A 22,275-nucleotide genomic window follows, 5' to 3' on the forward strand; every position below is an offset into this window, starting at 1 on the left:
TTTAAATTAATTAACTATAATTTGAACACATAAATATGTTATTACATGTGTCAATAATGCAGTGTTTATTTATTAATTTTAATATATACCTAAATATTTAATCATTTAATTATTGACTTTATTATTTCATGTGCCTGAGTGAATTGATTCTATTCGTCAAACTCACCTATCAAAGTCAGAGGGCGGGGCTAGCACAAATCTAGTCCAATGATTGCTTTGGTCCGAAGCCTGGAACTGTAGAAGTCTTTCAAAACATAGCTAAGGGGGATATACTTTGATCGGGAGCTGGTGGTGGTGGATATTTCAGGCACCCTGCGGCGTGGGCGGGAGCACGGGCTGCTGACCCAGACCGTGTGGCAGTTAGAGTGCAACAATTTATTGAACTTGTCGGAGTTCTTTACGCACTTTCAGACCGAGATATCGACCCGAACTCCGGCTGAGTTTGACGGACAAAATACATTTATGAAATAATTAATTGAATCATCCACACAGCCATCTATTTTCTATACTGGAAAAAAAAAAAAGCAGACAAAATATAAGACTAGATTTAAGGGAAAAATACTTAAAATGAGTGAAATTAGTTAATTTTAGTAGATAAAACATCCTATATGTAGAAATTAGCCATATTTTATGGTAGAAATTCTTGAATTAAGCATCTTTGGGATGTTGCCGAATCTTTAACAAAATATTCTATGTGTGGAAAAATCATTAACCGTATTTTCCGGACCATAGGGCGCACCAGATTATAAGGCGCATTAATAAAGTGTCAGGACTTGGACTATGGCGTGGTTTGTTCTCCCGTGGTGCAAATGAACATTTGGACCAGACATGGCGTGAAGGTGAAGACATGATTTATTTAAACACTATAACTACAAAAAGAACAAACTAAAGGTGCGCACAAGGCGGAAGTACAAACTTGACAAATGAAACCAATACTTGCACGTGGGCAAAAAAACTAAGGACATGAACAAAAGTCGCTAACTGTGGCATGAATAGAAACAACTTACTTGAACATGGCATGAAGTGCGCAGAGGTAAACAAAGTGTGAAGCAGAGAGTCAGGGGTATGATGTCGCCAGGGAGACTTCCTGGCAACAATGGGTTTAAATAATAGTGACATGATTAAAGGCAGGTGCGTGAGTCGTGAGGGCAGGTGAAAACTAATGGGTTGCTATGGTGACAGACAAGAGTGCACAATGAGTCCAAACGTGGAACAGGTGAAACTAATGGGTAACCATGGAAACAAGACAAGGGAGTGAAAAGCCAGAAACTAAAGAGTCCAATAACTAAACAAAACAAAACATGATTACACAGACATGACATAAAGTATTCCTTTTTTTTTTAATGTTTAAATGTAAAACACATCCTTGAGGTCTACATAACATGTAATGGTGGTCAGACTTTACTTAAATCAATAACGGAGCAGCATCTTCACATCCGTGACTCACTAGTGCAATGTGTCCCGTGAAAAACCGTCCGACCGGAACTCTCTAATAACTAAAGTTCCTTGGGTGAATAATGTAAACTCACTACACCGGTATGTTTTAGCGCTTTCATGGCGAGTTTACTGACAGATATAAGCAAGAACTTTACACTACTTTATATTAGAAATGGCAACAGCGGTGGATGAATGTCCCATAACAAGAAGATAGAGAAAAAGAAGAAGCTTATCGACTACGGCATGGGTGTCAAACTCTGGCCCGCCGTGTAATTTCACTTGGCCCGTGAGGTGATATCAAATTAACACTAGAGCTGGCCCGTCGATTATATACAGCGGCGGTGCCGCGGTACGCCGCTAATTCTCATACTTGCCAAACCTCCCGGGAGACTCCCAAATTTCAGTGCCCCTCCCGAGAATTGTACCTTCTCCTTTTCGTCCAGTCCAACGAGTGCTGGCTCAGTTACATAAGTATGCAACGCATACTTATGTAACTGAACATCATTATGAACTGAACATCATTATGAACATCAGTCATGTTCATAATGACTGATGAACACCGTATGTTGTGTTACGGTGCGGATGTTCTCCCGAAATGTGTTTGTCATTCTTGTTTGGTGTGGATTCACAGTGTGGCGTGTATTTCTAACAATGTTAAATTTGCTTATACGGCCACTCTCAGTGTTAAACTGTATCGCTGTTGATGAAGTATTCGTTGCATTTACGTGTGTGTGCGTACAGGAGCCGCTCATATCTTGTGACTGGGCGGGCACGTTGTTAGAAGGGATGAAAAGCGGACGTGACGTCAGCTCGTAGAGGACGTTAAAAGCAGTGCCTGTAAGGCACGCCCCCAAGACTGTGGAATACGAGATATAATGACTGATGAACACCTTTGTTCGATAATGAAGGTTGCCTCAGCTCAAAGCCTGAGCCCCTCCATTAATGAACTAGCATCCAAGAAAAGATGTCAGGTATCTGGCTTGGGCACATCAGATTAGATCAGTGTGTTGCAAACTGAGCAGTTTAAAGTCCTGAATGGTTGATTTATTCATTATTTTATTTTAAAATTTATTAGCCCGTGGAAAAAGTTAATGTTGATATTTACCTCAGAAGGCTGCAAATAGAAAAGAGGCATTCAATTTTTATTTAAATTGTATTTGATATGCCATTGATATTTTTTAATTATTATTATTATTATTTGAAACTCGAATTTGCATGTCACTATAAAATTATATAAGCCTCGCTTGTTCAATATTTAATGCAAAACTTGTTTGGGTCCCTTTCAAAAAGGTTAATTTGTTCAACCTTGGCCCGCGGCTTTGTTCAGTTTTAAATTTTGGCCCACTCTGTACTTGAGTTTGACACCCCTAGACTACGGTGTCGCCACAGACTACAAGAGCGGACGCGCACAATTTTCCAGGACTAATGCAGATCCCAAATACAGAGCAGCAGGTACCAGAAAGTAAGAAAAGTTGCTTTTGCATAATATTGCGAAACAAAACACCAGATATGTCTTACCTTATACACACACACCATAATAATACTCGTATGTTGAAGCACAGTACAATCCATCTAGCAGTGCGGCTTCATAGCTTACCAAAGTCGTACTGAAACATTTTGATGGATTTTTGAGCGCCGTGTGTAATGTTCTATATTTTCAATGGAACAGATAACATTTTGGTGTTGTTTACCTGAGTCATATTGCAGTCTATATGTATCTCTTATGTTTGACTGCCATCTACTGGTTACACTCAGCATTACACCATGTACCAAATAAACTTGCTCTGAGGTCGGTAAGCACAACCAGAATTATTCCGTACATTATTATAAGGTTATAAGGCGCACTGTCGAGTTTTGAAAAAAATAAAAAATAAAAATAAAGATTTTAAGCGCGCCTTATAGTCCGGAAAATATGGTGTCTTGTTTGAATTTTCTCAATGTTAACATTTTTAAACTGGAATGAACAACATAATTATTTAGGCTAAAATTAAGATTATGATGTACAGTCAATGATTAAAAATAGGTAAATAGCTCTTAAAACTCAGGAAACTTTAAACCAATGGCAGTGTTTACTGCTTATCCTCATTAGGGTCGTGGATATACCGGAGCCGGGGTCCACCCTCGACTGGTCGCCAGCCAATCGCAGGGCACATACAGACCAACAATTCGTGCCTATTGACAATATAAAGTCTCCAATTAACTTGAAATTCATGTTTTTGGAATGTGGGCTGAGAACGTGCAAACTCTACACAGTTGGAGGTTCCAATAATTCATAATATACGGTCATTAATGAGCAAATAAATCATTCATTAAATCTTGAAATAACTAATTAAATGTACTTTTTCAACAACAACAAATATAGACACATTTAATAATACATGTATGTACAGTATAACATTTAAATTATAATTAATTATTTGTATTTATCTAAAGATTAATGTATTTCTTTAATTGTTTGTCTTATTTCATACTCCATAATGTTTTTGATTGAGTTGTATCTAATTCAGCAAAATGACAAAAAATTGCACAAAAATGGGATTTTTGTTATTCACCTGACTATTTTTCTCTTACATTACATACTACAGCGTGGTCTTTGACACACAATTACCGTAAATCATGGACTACCAACTGCTACTTTTTTCCTACGCTTTGAACACTGCGGCTTACAACACAATGCGGCTAATTTATGGATTTTTTTTTTCGCTGACGGCCGTAACGCAAATAGATTTCATTTAACACATGCAAAGGCACTGAATTGGTGTGTTATTTTTTTATGCTATGGCGCCATCTTTCGGACAAGTTTGCTCACTGCAGGTGCTGCTGGGTGAACGCTCGCAGTGTTTCCTGCTGTTTAAAGCTTTGAGCCGAAAGTACAAGTGTCATTCCTTATTTTAGCGTTTTAACTCATATGGATTCGTCATTCATCACTCCAAGCAACGTTTGTAAGTTTTACAGTATATCTAAAACAATTCTTACTTACTAAACCGTCCAATGTGTGATGTTTGTAAAAGTGTTTTTGTGCATATTTTGTACATGCAATTAAACTGTCATCGTTAGGGGGGACTGGTACTTTTTAGAGGCGATATAATACCGAATATGAATCATTAGTATCGTGATACTATACTAATACCGGTATACCGTACAACCCTCGACTGCACACCAACAAACGGTTACAAGGCAAACATTCTACATAGTTAATTTAGTCAGTAAAATAAGTCGTTCTTGCAACTCTTTTTGTGGAACTGCAATGTGTGATTCCAGTCTGATCATAAAAATGAATCGCACCACCTTAGTCAAACACAATTATTGGTTCAATGGCCTGGTCAACAAGACATCTTAATTGACGTTAAAGGCAGTGCCTTTAAGGCACGCCCCCAAGACTGTGGTCCGGGTGGACTACGAGATATAATGGCTGATGAACACCTTTGTTCGATAATGAAGGTTGCCTCAGCTCAAGACCTGAGCCCGGACATTAATGAACTAGCATCCAAGAAAAGATGGCAGGTATCTGGCTTGGGCACATCAGATTAGATCAGTGTGTTGCAAACTGAGCAGTTTAAAGTCCTGAATGGTTGATTTATTCATTGTTATTTTATTTTCAAATTTATTAGCCTGTGGAAAAAGTGAATGTTGATATTTACCTCAGAAGGCTGCAAATAGAAAAGAGGCATTCAATTTTTATTTAAATTGTATTTGATATGCCATTGATATTTTTTAATTATTGTTATTATTATTTGAAACTTGATTTTGCACATCACTATAAAGTTATATAAGCCTTGCTTGTTCAATATTTGTGCAAAAAAAAGTGCCAATCTGATTGAATTACCCCGCCTAATGAATCGGCCAATAGGGTCGAAACGTACAACAGGTTAATGGATCCACCATTCAGTGCTGGAGGACTGATGATATAAAGGCCCTGGGGGACTGACTTCGGTTCTGAAGCCAATCTACCCTTGCAGATGCCTCTTAATTTCATGAGTCATTGGGACAATCCCCCCCCAGGTGGCACAGATCTCCACTTAATGGTATGTTCAGAGGAGCAAATCATACCGACTAAAATCTCTCCCGTGCTTGCCGTGTAGTGACACAACAAGTCGAAACCCCCCCAGGGCCCCACATGGCCTGATTCAACACATTTCAAAGTCTGGCTTCCATGTGTGCGGGCAGGCAAGGGCGCTAATTAGAGGATGATTACCAGGGTGCTGCCCTTTGGCGGCCATGGTATCGGACCTGGGAAGGAGGAAGTGCTGAAGGAATTTGCCTGTTAGGTGCTATGAATAGACTCTGTAGTGAAATATTTTAAATTCTGCAAACGCGTGTTTTGGTCAGTAGTCTCACTTCGATATCGTTTTCGACCTGATATCAGCCCAAAAAAACGGGTATCGGATTATATCGTAAATACAAGCAGCGTGTTTACTTGTGCAAAGCTGGACGGTCAGTTAACATCTAAATGGCCTCCAAAAAAAATTAAATACAGAAACTTGGTATATGCTTGTTTAGATTTAAAAAAAAGAACGACGACTTCTGTTTTGTTTGATCAGCCGTTTTACTGCCGTGGAAACAATTAATTTACAAAATATTTTCGTGTGAATAAGTCATTTCACAACGTATATATCTGTGGCTTATAATCCGGTGTGGCGAATAGATAAAAAATATATAGTTTTAATAAAGTTTAGGTGTGTTTTATAGTCCGGAAAACACGGTAATTACGTATTGACCAGAATGTGTAATTCACAGCTCATATTTCATATTATTTTTACCATTCCAAAATGCCCTGCAATTGGTTGGCGACCAATTTAGGATGTACGCTGGTCCGAAATTGGATGGTTCAGTTAAAGCTATAGGTTATAGGCTACTAGGAGCTAGCACCTACGCAACAGCTAAGCACACAAACTAGACACACGTAATAAGCAAACAATATTTGTCAATATAAAAGTATCCAATTATTACAGTTGCGTATTACTTACACGTACACAGTTTCCAAGGTAGAAGCGTATTAGAAAGTATCAAGTAACAAACGTGTCCGCATCGTTCAAGTCACTGCGTCATGAGTAGGGATAATGTTTGATAAGAAATTATCGAGTTCGAGCCCTTTACCGAATCCTCTTATCGAACCGATTCCTTATCGATTCTCTTATCGAATCCAGATAGGTTGTTGTATATGGAAAAAAAACACAATATTTGGTTTAACAAAAGCTCACTTTTATTTTATAAGAAAAAACTAAAATACAAAAAAATAAATAAATATTGACTGTTACCCCCCTAAAAAATTAAAATAAATAAATATTGACTGTTGTTACCCAAAGTATATTAAGTGGGATTTTTCAGAAAAACAAATATATACAGTAACACAAAAACAACCTGTCTCTGTGATCACTATAGGTGTATACATAATAATATAGTGTTAAATAAAATCAGTCCCTTGGGCAAAAAACTGAAAATAATACAGCTCTCCAAAAACTGCACTTCTGCTGCTATTGGAACATACTAACTACACACACAGGCAGACAGCTAACAAACAATCCAAGACGTCTAATAAAGTTCCAAAGCAGATTAACCTACTCAGTGGCCTAGTGGTTAGCGTGTCCGCCCTGAGATCGGTAGGTTGTGAGTTCAAACCCCGGCCGAGTCATACCAAAGACTATAAAAATGGGACCCATTACCTCCCTGCTTGGCACTCAGCATCAAGGGTTGGAATTGGGGGTTAAATCACCAAAATGATTCCCGGGCGCGGCCACCGCTGCTGCCCACTGCTCCCCTCACCTCCCAGGGGGTGATCAAGGGTGATGGGTCAAATGCAGAGAATAATCTCGCCACACCTAGTGTGTGTGTGACAATCATTGGTACTTTAACTTTAACTTTTAACTTTAATCCATTTAGGGTCTTTATTGTTGTTGATCTTGCTTTGTCTTTTCCTATCTTTACTTTTGTCTTGCACTGGACTGTTATTTTTTTTTTAATGTAACAAAATTTCGTTCTTATCTGTACTGTAAAGTTAAAATTTGAATGACAATAAAAAGGAAGTCTAAGTCTAAGTCTTAAAGCATTTATCGGCCGATTATATCGGCAGGCCGATATTATTGGACATCTCTAGTTATTATGCATTATTTACATATTAAACGCTCCAACTACATCACATCAAATATTCTCTTTTCATGGGGAAAATATTGCATATTTTGTTTGCCATGTAAAAACAAGGTACCATATTTTTCGGACTATAAGTCGCAGTTTTTTTCATAGTTTGGCCGGGCTCCAGTGCGATTTATATATGTTTTTTTCCTTCTTTACTATGCATTTTCGGCAGGTGCGACTTATACCCCGGTGCGACTTATACTCCGAAAAATACGGTACATACAAAAAAGGAATCAAACTGTCATGACTTGGTCTTGGGTGTTAGCTTTTCCGGGATGCAACGGAAAGTTGGCTCGGGCGAGACGGGAATGTAAGTACATTTTTATTTAACACTATAACTACAAAACAAGGAAGTAAACAAAAGGCGCGCACAATGGCGGAGAACAAACTATGAAAAACAAAAAGACTATAAACATGGAACAAAAACTTACTTTGGCATGGGACATGAAGCAGGATCTTAGAGGATGAAGAGTGTACAGAAGCATAAATGTGGAGATGTCGTCAGAACGACAAACTGAAAAGAATGAACTTAAATACTATGGACATGATTAGTGAAAGCAGGTGCGTGACTCAAAACGTGAAACAGGTGCGTGACGTGACAGGTGAAAACTAATGGTTGCTATGGTGACAAAACAAAAGTGCACAAAAAGTCCAAAAACCAAAACGAACATGACCAAAACAAAAACATGATCACACAGACATGACACAAACATAAGAAAAACACAGAAAAAAAGAACAAAAAAATTTTAATCGAAAGTTAAAAGTAAAAAAACCAAACAATATTTATTGTTAAATGACTTATTTTCAGCTATTTAAGTTTACAGCTTATGAAAACCTTCAATTAAAAATCTCAAAATGTGAGGGCTTTCAAAAACTGTAAGCCATTATTTATGAAAATTATAACAAATACAAGCTTGGCATATTTCACTTTGCAGGTAATGAATATAAATCACATATTAGTTTCACGTTTGAATTGAACTGCTGAAATTAATGGACTTTTTATGTGATTATTCAAATTGTTTAAGTTCACCTGTTGACATGCCGTGCTAAAATTCTGCTTGCCGATATATACCCCTTTCATTCCAGACAACACTCGGATGATGGCAGCCATCACTTTTTGATGAGTGAGTCTTAAGTGAGAGTTCCATCATTCATGAGAACAAGAGTGACCCTCACCTTACATGCACAGTTCCTGCAATTTTCCGGCTCCACCCAGAGCTCCTTATTCCTGTAGACCAGGCCGTTGGCGCTGCACGTCTTCTCGCAGTGGCATCCCTCCAGCTGGGTCAGCCTGGACTCTGCGTAGTTTAACTGAGAATAAAGCACAAAATCACCCGTCAGGGCACTTAAAGTGACTGCGCAAAAGCAGGTAAAGCCCTCGACCCATCTCCCCTCGCCCTCTGGTGTTGGGCTCATTAGAGGACGAATAATAGGAGATCTTCATGCAGCTCATGCTTTCGACCGTAGGCTATAAAGCATAGTGGAAATGACAGAAAAGACTGACAGTCCAGATCCGTGCTAACCCCCTTGTGCTTCTACACGACTTGCACAGACCTTCTTCTGAAGCATGTTTTGATCTTTGTCCTTCAACTGTGATGCTTGTTTGACAGCAGTCAAAGAACTGTTTGCTCCTCTCATCGCACAAATGACTTTAAAGGGGAACATTATCACCAGACCTATGTAAGCGTCAATATATACCTTGATGTTGCAGAAAAAAGACCATATATTTTTTTAACCGATTTCCGAACTCTAAATGGATGAATTTTGGCGAATTAAACGCCTTTCTAATATTCGCTCTCGGAGCGATGACGTCACAACATGGCGTCACATCGGGAAGCAATCCGCCATTTTCTCAAACACCGAGTCAAATCAGCTGTGTTATATTCCGTTTTTTCGACTGTTTTCCGTACCTTGGAGACATCATGCCTCGTCGGTGTGTTGTCGGAGGGTGTAACAACACGAACAGGGACGGATTCAAGTTGCACCAGTGGCCCAAAGATGCGAAAGTGGCAAGAAATTGGACGTTTGTTCCGCACACTTTACCGACGAAAGCTATGCTACGACAGAGATGGCAAGAATGTGTGGATATCCTGCGACACTCAAAGCAGATGCATTTCCAACGATAAAGTCAAAAGAAATCTGCCGCCAGACCCCCATTGAATCTGCCGGAGTGTGTGAGCAATTCAGGGACAAAGGACCTCGGTAGCACGGCAAGCAATGGCGGCAGTTTGTTCCCGCAGACGAGCGAGCTAAACCCCCTATCGACCCTAGCTTCCCTGGCCATCAACTCCAAAACTGAACAGATCAGCTTTCAGGAAAAGAGAGCGGATGAGGGTATGTCTACAGAATATATTCATTGATGAAAATTGGGCTGTCTGCACTCTCAAAGTGCATGTTGTTGCCAAATGTATTTCATATGCTGTAAACCTAGTTCATAGTTGTTAGTTTCCTGTAATGCCAAACAAACACATACCAATCGTTGGTTAGAAGGCGATCGCCGAATTCGTCCTCGCTTTCTCCCGTTTTGCTGGCTGTCGTGTCGTTTTCGTCGGTTTCGCTTGCATACGGTTTCGCTTGCACACGGTTCAAACCGATATGGCTCAATAGCTTCAGTTTCTTCTTCAATTTCGTTTTCGCTACCTGCCTCCACACTACAACCATCCGTTTCAATACATGCGTAATCTGTTGAATCGCTTAAGCCGCTGAAATCCGAGTCTGAATCCGAGCTAATGTCGCTATACCTTGCTGTTCTTTCCGCCATGTTTGTTTGTGTTGGCTTCACTATGTGACGTCACAGGAAAATGGACGGGTGTTTATAACGATGGTTAAAATCAGGCACTTTGAAGCTTTTTTTAGGGATATTGCGTGATGGGTAAAATTTTGAAAAAAACTTCGAAAAAAATAATAAGCTACTGGGAACTGGTTTTTAATGCTTTTAACCATTCTGAAATTGGTGACCCTCGCCCTCATCATTGTTTGTGAATGACTGAGCATTTCATGGAAGCTGCTTTTATACCCAATCATGGCACCCACCTGTTCCCAATCAGCCTGTTCACCAGTGGGATGTTCCAAATAAGTGTTTGATGAGCAGTCGTCAACTTTCTCAGTCTTTTTTGCCACTTGTGCCAGCTTTTTTGCAACATGTTGCAGGCATTAAATTCCAAATGAGCTAATATTTGCAAAAAAAATAACTACGTTTTCCAGTTTGAACGTTAAGTATTTTGTCTTTGCCAGTCTATTCAATTGAATATAAGTTGAAAAGGATTTGCAAATCATTGTATTCTGTTTTTATTTACCATTTACACAACGTGCCAACTTCACTGGTTTTGGGGTTTGGAAACTACAACTCCCTGAAATTAAAATAGCTACACTGATTTTTTTGCAGACATTCAGAGTCGTGACTGGTATAAATAAAACAAAAAACAGTAGAACTTGTCTGAAGAATTAAAGTCAACTCGGAAATGATCTGTTGCTCCGAGTCGGACCCGTCTGATCCTGTGAGACCGACTCAGGCTACAGTGTCAGGAAAGACAAGATTCGCCATGAAATGATGGAAGCTTTTAAGTAAAAAAAGAGAGAAATTGGAGGGGTCGTGGAGGCATTCGACTTCATTACCAGGCCGTCCCGATTGGCTACTGGAGGGCAGTGTGAGCTGTGAGCTTTAAGAAGCAGCCCTGTCAAAGTCCTAAACAAAAGGCTTGAAACACACACTTTCAAAGGCAACGCGTCAGCCTGCGGGCGTTGCACGGGAATTGGTTTCCTGCATAACGTGAGCAACAACTGCTCAGAGTATCACAGGAGTGAGAAGCTAATAGACGTGTCTGCAGTGTTTGATACATGAGTCCGGATGTATGTTGTTAGGGTTTTATCGATATGACAGCCGTATTGATATCGGTATTTGTCGGTACTCTTATTGGTACTTATATGCCAGTGTTTTTCAACCTTTTGTAGAGCCAAGGCACATTTTTTGCGTTGAAAAAAATCTGGAGGCACACCACCAGCAGAAATCATTAAAAAGCGAAACTCAGTTGACAGTAAAAAGTCGTTGTTGCAATTGTTGGATATGACTTTAAACCATAACCAAGCATGCATTAATATAGCTCTTGTCTCAAAGTAGGTTTACTGTCACGACCTGTCACATCACGTCCTGACTTATTTGGAGTTTTTTAATGTTTTCCTGTATGTAGTGTTTTAGTTCTTGTCTTGCGCTCCTATTTTGGTGGCTTTTTCCCTTCTTTTGGTATTTTCCTGTAGCAGTTCCATGTCTTCCTTTGAGCGATAGTCTTGTTTTAGCAATCAAGACTATCTCAGTTTTTGTTTTATCCTTCTTTGTAGGGACATTGTTGATTGTCATGTCATGTTCGGATGTACATTGTGGACGATGTCTTTGCTCCACAGTAAGTCTTTGCTGTCGTCCAGCATTCTGTTTTGTTTCCATAGCAGCGCACTTCCGAACTCCTGCGACACATTTGTTACTACAAACGTACTCCCGGAATTGGAACAGACAACGAAGACGACTTTTCTTTGGACAAATGAGGATACACAACCTTGTCTTTTTGAACCTGAATGTACAGAGGATGAACTACAGCTCATAGAAGCGAACAATAAGAAGAGGCTGAATTGTACTGTATTTAGAATTTGCAACCAGTCTCCCTGCCTTTTCACAAGATCTTAATCAGTGTTTTCCTTAACGTTGGATACAACTTGGGCATCATGTACAAAACCCAAAACCAGTGTTGGCACGTTGTGTAAATGATAAATAAAAACAGAATACAATGATTTGCAAATCATTTTCAACCAATATTCAATTGAATAGACTGCAAAGACAAGATATTTCATGTTCGAACTGGAAAACTTTGTTAATTTTTGCAAATATTAGCTCATTTGGAATTTGGTGCCTGCAACATGTTTCAAAAAAAGCTGGCACAAGTGGCAAAAAAGACTGACAAAGTTGAGAAATGCTCATATTAAACACTTATTTGGAACATCCCACAGGTGAACAGGCTACTTGGGAACAAGTGGGTGCCATGATTGGGTATAAAATCAGCTTCCCTGAAATGCTCAGTCATTCACAAACAAGGATGGGGCGAGGGTCACCACTTTGTGAACAAATGCGTGAGCAAATTGTCCAACAGTTTAAGAACAACATTTCTCAACGAGCTATTGCAAGGAATGTAGGGATTTCACCATCTACGGTCTGTAATATCATCAAAAGGTTCAGAGAATCTGGAGAAATCACTGCACGTAAGCAGCAAGGCTGAAAACCAACATTGAATGCCTGTGACACCATTAATGCTGAAAGGTGCATACAGATTTTGGAACAACATATGTTGCCATCCAAGCAACTTTATCATGGACGGCCCTGCTTATTTCAGCAAGACAATGCCAAGCCACGTGTTACAACAGCCTGGCTTCACAGTAAAAGAGTGCGGCTACTAGACTGGCCTGCCTGTAGTCCAGACCTGAAAAGGTGTGGAGCAATATGAAACCGCCGGAGACTCTGGATCAAGCAAGAATGGGAAACAATTCCACCTGAAAAGCTTCAACTGAGTGTTGTTGAAAAGAAAAGCCATGTAAAATGGTGGTAAAAATGCCCCTGTGTCAACTTTTTTGCAATGTGTTGCTGCCATTAAATTCCATGTTAATGATTTTTTTGCACACAAAAACAAAAAGAAGTTTCTCAGTTTGAACATTAAATATCTTGTCTTTGCAGTCTATTCAATTGAATATAGGTTGAAAAGGATTTGCAAATCATTGTATTCTGTTTTTATTTACTAATTACACAACATGCCAACACTGGTTTTGGGTTTTGTACATGATGCCCAAGTTGAGGACACTGCTTCCTTGTATCCAACGTTAAGGAAAACACTGATTAAGATCTTGTGAAAAGGCAGAGAGACTGGTTGCAAATTCTAAATACAGTACAATTCAGCCTCTTCTTATTGTTCGCTTCTATGAGCAGTAGTTCATCCTCTGTACATTCAGGTTCAAAAAGACAAGGTTGTGAATCCTCATTTGTCCAAAAATCTTCGTTGTCTGTTACAAAGCCTGCGATGATTAGAAAACACTTGCGTTTGATTCCGGCAGGAGTTCGGAAATGCGCTGCTATGGAAACAAAACAGAATGCTGGATGACAGCAAAGACTTACTGTGGAGCAAAGACAACAGCCACAATGTGCCAACTTCACTGGTTTTGGGTTTTGTAATAAACAGTTGCATGGGTTTCCAACTGAAAATAGACATTGCGTTGAAATCCAGAAAACAGCATACGTAGTATGTAGTACCAAGGGAACATGGTTGGTACCTATACAAATACTGAATTTGGTACCCGTCCCGAGTCACATATGTGCAACAAATTTATAACCACCTGCAGAGTGAACCTATAGTAAATATCAAGGGAATCAGCATACATTAATGACAATTCAGTCACCTCATCTCTCCATCATATTCCCTCCATATTCATTTAAGAAATGATTCACCCCTTGCTGAACTCCTCTAGTCCCAACACGAAAAGGCAAGGAGACATTTGGGAGCTGGGGATGACTGCAGCCTCCCTGCTGTGATTTGTATGAACAAGTCAGGTGGAAATGTGTTTGTGTATATAAACGTACAAGGGGAAAGTAGCCACACAGCAGGATGGCAATGTTTGTCATTTTGAATAACATATTGTTCCTGGGATGCCGAATTTACAGAATGTCGGATGCTCCACACGACTGGTGCTTCACTTGCCCGTATGTTAATCAGTGTAAATAGTATTACACTACACATCCATAAGGAAATGTTTTTTGAGTTGGCGTTGACAACACTAGGTGTGTGATTTACTAATATCCATTGGCGTTGTTAGGCCTATTTTAGGGGGGCTCAAGCCCCCCTAAAATATTCTTAAGCCCCCCTAAATAATTTGGTGTTATATATATATATATATATATTTTATTTTTTTTTACAAATACATATTCATTATAAAGTGGCCCGAATATGAGTTTAAATAAATAATCATATAACCTGTTATTATTCACTCAGTTTCCCCTCACTTCGTAGCGTAAGGTAGAGAGCCCCTTTAGTGCGTCGGAATCCAATCCATTCCACTTGTTCATATAGAAAATGCCCACATCACTCAAATTCCAGTCCGCATTTTCTCTGCGACCTTGCTTGCGGTCCTGCAGGTGTACGAAGCACATTATCTTCCTGTACAATGAGTGAAGCTGCACAAAACCTTGTGTGTGCAATTGTAAATTAATTAGTTTTTAAGTTTTGTATTTCTTGTAGAATCTATATAAAGTAATATACTTAAGCCTATTGTTAAAATAATGAAAAAAACATCATTAAATATATTTGTTTTATTGTATTGTTACATTAATAGCTGTTGTATTATTATAGGATGGCTTGTTAAACATTTCATAGGATTTTCAGAGGGAGGAAAAACCAAGACATTTAATATAAAATGTAAAATGAATAAATACATAAAAAGAAAAAGAAAAAAAATGGTTAAAAGCCATCGTCCCGGGGAGCATTTCATTTCGTCCCGTGCATTTTTTTAAAATAATAATAATAACAATGAATAATTTCTAAGTCTTTGTTAGCCGTTTGTGAAGTTTTGTGCTTGTGCGTAACGTTCGCGCACATCCTGTGCATCTCCTGGGGGCTAAGCCCCCCCTGTCCTTAAAAGCTAGTGACGCCCCTGCTAATATCCAAAAACCACTTGCAAAACAACGTGTGCAAATTTTAACAATACTGCGTGTACTACAAACCCCGTTTCCATATGAGATGGGAAATTGTGTTAGATGTAAATATAAACGGAATACAATGATTTGCAAATCATTTTCAACCCATATTCAATTGAATGCACTACAAAGACAAGATATTTGATGTTCAAACTTATAAACTTTACTTTTTTTTTGTAAATAATAATTAACTTAGAATTTCATGGCTGAAACACGTGCAAAAGTAATTGGGAAACGGCATGTTTACCACTGTTTTCCTTTTAACAACACTCAGTAAACGTTTGGGAACTGAGGAGACACATTTTTTAAGCTTTTCAGGTGTAATTATTTCCCATTTGGTCAACAGTCCGGGGTCTCCATTGTGGTATTTTAGGCTTTTCAATGGGAGACAGGTCTGGACTACAGGCAGGCCAGTCTCGTACCCGCACTCTTTTACTATGAAGCCACGTTGATGTAACACGTGGTTTGGCATTGTCTTGCTGAAATAAGCAGGGGCGTCCATGGTAACGTTGCTTGGATGGCAACATATGTTGCTCCAAAACCTGTATGTACCTTTCAGCATTAATGGCGCCTTCACAGATGTGTAAGTTACCCATGTCTTGGGCACTAATACACCCCCATTCCATCACAGATGCTGGCTTTTCAACTTTGCGCCTATAACAATCCGGATGGTTCTTTTCCTCTTTGGTCGAGAGGACACGACGTCCACAGTTTCCAAAAACTATTTGAAATGTGGACTCGTCAGACCACAGAACACTTTTCCACTTTGTATCAGTCCATCTTAGATGAGCTCAGGCCCAGCGAAGACGACGGCGTTTCTGGGTGGTGTTGATAAACGGTTTTCGCCTTGCATGAAGAGTTTTAACTTGCACTTACAGATGTAGCGACCAACTGTAGTTACTGACAGTGGGTTTCTGAAGTGTTCCTGAGCCCATGTGGTGATATCATTTACACACTGATGTCGCGTGTTGATGCAGTACAGCCTGAGGGATCCAAGGTCACGGGCTTAGCTGCTTACGTGCAGTGATTTCTCCAGATTCTCTGAACCTTTTGATGATATTACGGACCGTAGATGGTGAAATCCCTAAATTCCTTGCAATAGCTGGTTGAGAAAAAGGTTTTTCTTAAATTGTTCAACAATTTGCTCACCCATTTGTTGACAAAGTGGTGACACTCGCCCCATCCTTGTTCGTGAATGACTGAGCATTTCATGGAATCTACTTTCATACCCAATCATGGCACCCACCTGTTCCCAATTTTCCTGTTCACCTGTGGGATTTTCCTTGAGGGGGGAGGGGGGGGGGGGGGGGGGGCACAGGTCCGGTGGCCATGGATGAAGTGCTGGCTGTCCAGAGTCGGGACCCGGGGTGGACCGCTCGCCTGTGCATCGGCTGGGAACATCTCTGCGCTGCTGACCCGTCTCCGCTCGGGATGGTGTCCTGCTGGCCCCACTATGGACTGGACTCTTACTATTATGTTGGATCCACTATGGACTGGACTCTCACAATATTATGTCAGACCCACTCGACATCCATTGCTTTCGGTCTCCCCTAGAGGGGGGGGGTTACCCACATATGCGGTCCTCTCCAAGGTTTCTCATAGTCATTCACATCGACGTCCCACTGGGGTGAGTTTTTCCTTGCCCGTATGTGGGCTTTGTACCGAGGATGTCGTTGTGGCTTGTGCAGCCCCTTGAGACACTTGTGATTTAGGGCTATATAAATAAAGATTGATTGATTGATTGATTGATGTTCCAAATAAGTGTTTGATGAGCATTCCTCAACTTTATCAGTATTTATTGCCACCTTTCCCAACTTCTTTGTCACGTGTTGCTGGCATCAAATTCTAAAGTTAATGATTATTTGCAAAAAAAAAAATGTTTATCAGTTTGAACATCAAATATGTTGTCTTTGTAGCATATTCAACTGAATGTCCTTTCTTGACGTACAAAATAAAGGCGCAAAGCAGCGGCCGAAGAACAGTTTTAGTCCTGATTAATCACATTGTGCGAGCTGAATGGTTAGATTTGCCTATCCTCCCAGTATGGTGGGACGTTCTGATGATTAGCATATATTCTGTATATTCATCAAATGGATTTTGCTCACACAATCCTCTGCGCACAAGTTTAGCGGATCAGTTTTGCGTGTGCTATCAAGTTTGCACGGTTTTTAATACACGCAAACCTTGAGTAGATTCAATGTTTCATTTGCCGAGTCGGCGGAATCGCAATTTTGGTCCGCTATGTCTATATGTACAGGACAGGATATGGATTGAATGACAATAAAGCAAGCCGAGCATCTTTTCAACACAGTCTGTCGAGGTCTACGTGATATTTCTCTTGGCAGGACACTTTTCTTACCTTCAGGGTCATCTTGGCGAGTAAATCCTGCAGGTCCATAATGCCCTGCACTAAGCTCAGGAAGTCGCTACAGGTTGGGCAGGCTGAAAGAAGAGAAAAATAAATGCATAAACAGAAGAAATGTAGGAGGGGAAAAAAAACAGTTTTTATTTCAGATGGGAGAGAGAAACCATACATGTGACGGGGTCACTTTGGACACAAATCAATGGTAAACAAAACAAACCTCAATCATTTTGTTTAGGTTTGTGGTAGGAATTATGTTAATATAAAATAATTTGAATGAAAGCAGAGGTTTAGGAACCTTTTCGACCTCGGGGCCCAACTTTTTCCACTACAGAGGGGCCCGGGACTCTCTGAAATATTAACACTAAATTTATAATCTTACTTTTGATTTTAATCATATTCAATAAACCTAAGGCTAAGGTCAGGGTGATTTAAAAAAAAAAAAAAAGTATTAACTAGTTATACAGCATAAGAAGGGACTCATAAATAAATAACCAATAATAATTTACATACAATTAAATAAACGAAAATAGTAATCTAAATGTTTCTTAACTAAACAGATAAATCAAATTAAAACACAGATTCACCACTTTAGTCATAATTTGTGTGGTTAAGAAACTTCACTCCGACTTCTTCTGTTTGTTTAATATTGTCATTACTGCCACATGTGGTGGAAAAGTGTATTACAACTGGCCCTATGGTTAAGAAATACCGAATTAAAGGAAAGTTAACATTGTTGACAATACATCGGGGGGAGAATGAGCACCATATTTGTCCAATGTCCAACTTTATACAGGCACAAAGAAATGCAACATTCATTTTGGTTGAGAACATTCTGGATCTTAGTAATACTTACTGCGATTGAGGTTTGGACATTGGGTGATGTAGCCGTTGGGAGCAAATATCAACTTCACATCCTGGATAACGCCCTGGCGGAAAGAACGAGAGTTTCGTATTAACGAGAGTTTTCTCACACTGTATTAGTGGCGTGGAAGTGGGAAGGTAATTGGGGGGCTCGCTGGTCTTTTGTAAAGTGTGATGATTGTATTTTTTGCCTTTTGAATATGTAATTGAAAAAAAGGTCGTCAAAGCTCACGTTTAAACATTCACACACAGCGTGAGCATTTTGGAACAAGGATGAAGGGATTAAAGAAATGCAAAAATATAACACACCTATGTCTGGTAGCATAGGATAAAGTTATGTACATGTTTCACTTTTGCCTCTCATTGCACATACCATATTTTTCGGACTATAAGGCGCAATTAAAATCCTTTAATTTTCTCAAAAATCGACAGTGCCCCTTATAACCCGGTGTGCTTAATGTAGGCCATAATTCTGGTTGTGCTTAATGAACTCAAAGCAATTTTATTTGGTACATGGTGTAATGATAAGTGTGACCAGTAGATGGCAGTCATGCATAAGAGATACGCGTAGACTGCAATATGATGGCAGTAAACAACACCAAAAAGTTTAAATGTTCCATTGAAAATATGTAACATTACACACGACGCTCAAAAATATGTCAAATTGTTTTTAGTACGACTTTGGTAAGCAATGAAGCCACACCGCTTGATGGATTGTCGGCGCATTAAACATACGAGTATTATTATGGTGTGTGTATACGGACCTCAAAAATGGCACCTATTAGCTAGCAGATATATTACCTGCTGTTTTATTTTGCAATATTATGCAAAACCAACGTTTCTTACCTTCTGGTACCTGCTGATGTGTATTTGGGATCTGCATAAGTCCTGAAAAATTGCGCCTTTGTGGTGCGTGCCGACACCGTAGTCATAACCTTCTTCTTTTTCTCTACCTTCTTATGTGGAATTCATCTTCCGCTGTAGCCATTTCTAATATAAAGTAGTGTAAAGTTCTTACTTATATCCGTCAGTAAACTAGCTATCAAAGCGCTAAAAACTATAGTGAGTTTACATTATTCACCCACGGAACTTTAGTTATTAGAGAGTTCCGGTCGAACGTTATTTCACGGGACACATTTCAACCTTGTTGTTGCACTAGTGAGCCACGGATGAGGAGATGCTGTCCCGTTATTGATTTAAATAAAGTCTGAATGTCATTAAAACAGTTAGCTCGTCTTTTGACACTTCTTCCACACCCGTCCTTGCACGCTACACCGCTACAACAAAGATGACGGGGAGAAGACGCTGCCGAAGGTGAGCCACGTAAATAAGACCGCCCACAAAACGACGCTCAGAAAGCGACTTAAAGATGATCTGTAAAACATAATCTATGCAACACCATTACATGTTATGTAGACCACAAGGAAGTGTTTTACATTTAGAAAAAAATCATAATATGACCCTTTTAATGCGCCCTTATAATCCGGTGCACCGTTTGTATGAACATACCTGTGGTGCGTTCAAGGACACTCAATTACAGTTAGAAACAGAGGTGTCACAAGGTCGCAAAGACAGGTAAAAAGATGCACTAACAATAATTATAATACTAATTATGTATTATTATAATTTGTGCTATTCACTGATGATAATCACGTTAAATTAAAGAAAACCTGCCATATTTATAATTATATTTAAGTGAATAATGACAAGTTAGATGATTATTTCAATTCATGTTCTGCCCACTTTATATCAAATTAGTTTTATCTTGCAAACTAACACATTTTGGGTTTAAAAAAACAACAACAAATTATTTAGGGACCAACTGTAGAACAAATTGCAGGGGTTTGGTTGAGACCAGCGTTTTAAAACGGATGTAAAAACCTTGATTATGTTTTTGACTTTCTAAAGTTGGGATTAACATACTTAGACTTAGACTTAGACTTAGAAAAATGTTATTGATCCACAAAAGAAATTGTTCCATATAGTAGCTCAGTTACAAAGGATGGAGAGGGTAAGGGTTTATATATATATATATATATATATATATATATATATATATATATATATATATATATATATATATATATATATATATATATATAGATATATATATATATATATATATATATATATATATATATATATATATATAATATAATATAATATAATACAATATAATATTACGGTATATAATATATACTAATATTATATTGTATTATATTATATTATATTATATATATATATATATATATATATATATATATATATATCTATATATATATATATATATATATATATAGATAAGATATTAAGCGTGGTATCCAAAATGGCCGGTTCCGTCTCGTAGAAGTCATCGGGAGTCAGTGTCGCTGTTGTTCTGTGAATCCTGCCTTCCGGAAAGCTCGGACCACAGTTGTGACCGAAATATCTGCCCAAGCATTTACGATCCACTGGCAAATGTTGGCGTATGTCGTCCGAGGCTGTCTGCCCGTCTTAGTGAAGGTGTGTTCGCCTTCGGAGCTGTGTGAAAAAAGCCACCCGGCCTCTTCGCGTAAACTTCCCTTAACCACTCGCTCATCTTTTCTTCATCCATCCATCCCTTCGAGTTAGCTTTTATGATGACGCCGGCTGGAAAGGTCTCTTTTGGCAAGGTCTTCCTTTTGAATATCACCATGAGTGGAAGTTAGCATGGCAAGCTAGAACCACAGTGAAGGATGACTTCTCATTCTCTGTGGTGCGAATATTCACCGTACGTGCTCCCGTTCCACAGTGCGGTTCAGTTGCTGTGAAATACGGTAGTAATCCGTGTGCGGATGGAGAGATTGCGTCTTTTTATGAACCGGATCGCTTAGTAGGAGCCATTTTGTGGTCTTTACAGATGTAAACAGGAAATGAAACGTACGGTGATATCCGCGCGTTTTTTCTTCTTCTTCCGGGGGCGGGTGAAGCGCTTCCTGTTCTATGGGGGCGGGTGCTTTCCTTGGCGGTTGCTTGCGTAGAAGAAGAAGCGCTTCCTGTTCTACCGGGAAAAAAGATGGCGGCTGTTTACCGAAGTTGCGAGATCGAAACTTTATGAAAATTAATCGTAATAAAGCGCACCGGGTTATAAGGCGCACTGTTAGCTTTTGAGAAAATTTGTGGTTTTTAGGTGCGCCTTATAGTGCGGAAAATACGGTAATGTATATGTATGTAAATATCCACAAAATAAATTGTTCCATATAGTAGCTCAGTTACAAAGGCTGGAGAGGGTAAGGGTTTATATATATATATATATATATATATATATATATATATATATATATATATATATATATATATATATATATATATATATATAATACAATATAATAATATAATATTAGTATATATTATATAATGTATATGTATGTAAATATTACATATATTTTATGTTTTATGTTGCTCCTATGGTACATTTTTTGTCTACTTTATACCTGCATTATCCTTTCCATCCTTACCCTTTCCATCCTTTGTAACTGTGCTACTGTATGGAACAATTTTCTTTGTGGATCAATAAGGTTTTCCTAAGTCTAAGTATGTTAATCCCAACTTCAGAACGTCAAAAACATAATCAAGGTTTTTACATCCGTTTTAAAACGCTGGTCTCAACCAAACCCCTGCAATGTGTTTTTAGTGCATGTAAATATATCAAATGTAAGTGTGTGGGGATTGCAACTTTGGGTTTAGGGTGGGATGGCGGGGCCCTTAAGGAGTTTTTTGTATGGGGGCCCAGAATTTGGTG

The 22,275-nt window shown here is 39.0% G+C and overlaps 1 protein-coding gene across 2 annotated transcripts in view; it reads right to left on the reverse strand.

The window, feature by feature from the left end:
• The window catches only part of LOC133615912 (protein kinase C-binding protein NELL1-like), a 547,026-nt gene that overhangs the window by 305,052 nt on the left and 219,699 nt on the right, over positions 1–22,275 (reverse strand). For both annotated transcript variants that reach the window (XM_061974796.1, XM_061974797.1), the window contains exons 6-8: positions 18,508–18,580; positions 17,649–17,731; positions 8,746–8,880 (exon numbers count right to left, since the gene is read on the reverse strand). In XM_061974796.1, coding sequence (XP_061830780.1) covers positions 8,746–8,880; positions 17,649–17,731; positions 18,508–18,580 — 291 coding nt within the window. The remainder of the gene's footprint in view (positions 1–8,745; positions 8,881–17,648; positions 17,732–18,507; positions 18,581–22,275) is intronic.

The sequence above is a fragment of the Nerophis lumbriciformis genome, linkage group LG15, assembly GCF_033978685.3.
Source record: "Nerophis lumbriciformis linkage group LG15, RoL_Nlum_v2.1, whole genome shotgun sequence".
Lineage (NCBI taxonomy): Eukaryota > Metazoa > Chordata > Actinopteri > Syngnathiformes > Syngnathidae > Nerophis > Nerophis lumbriciformis.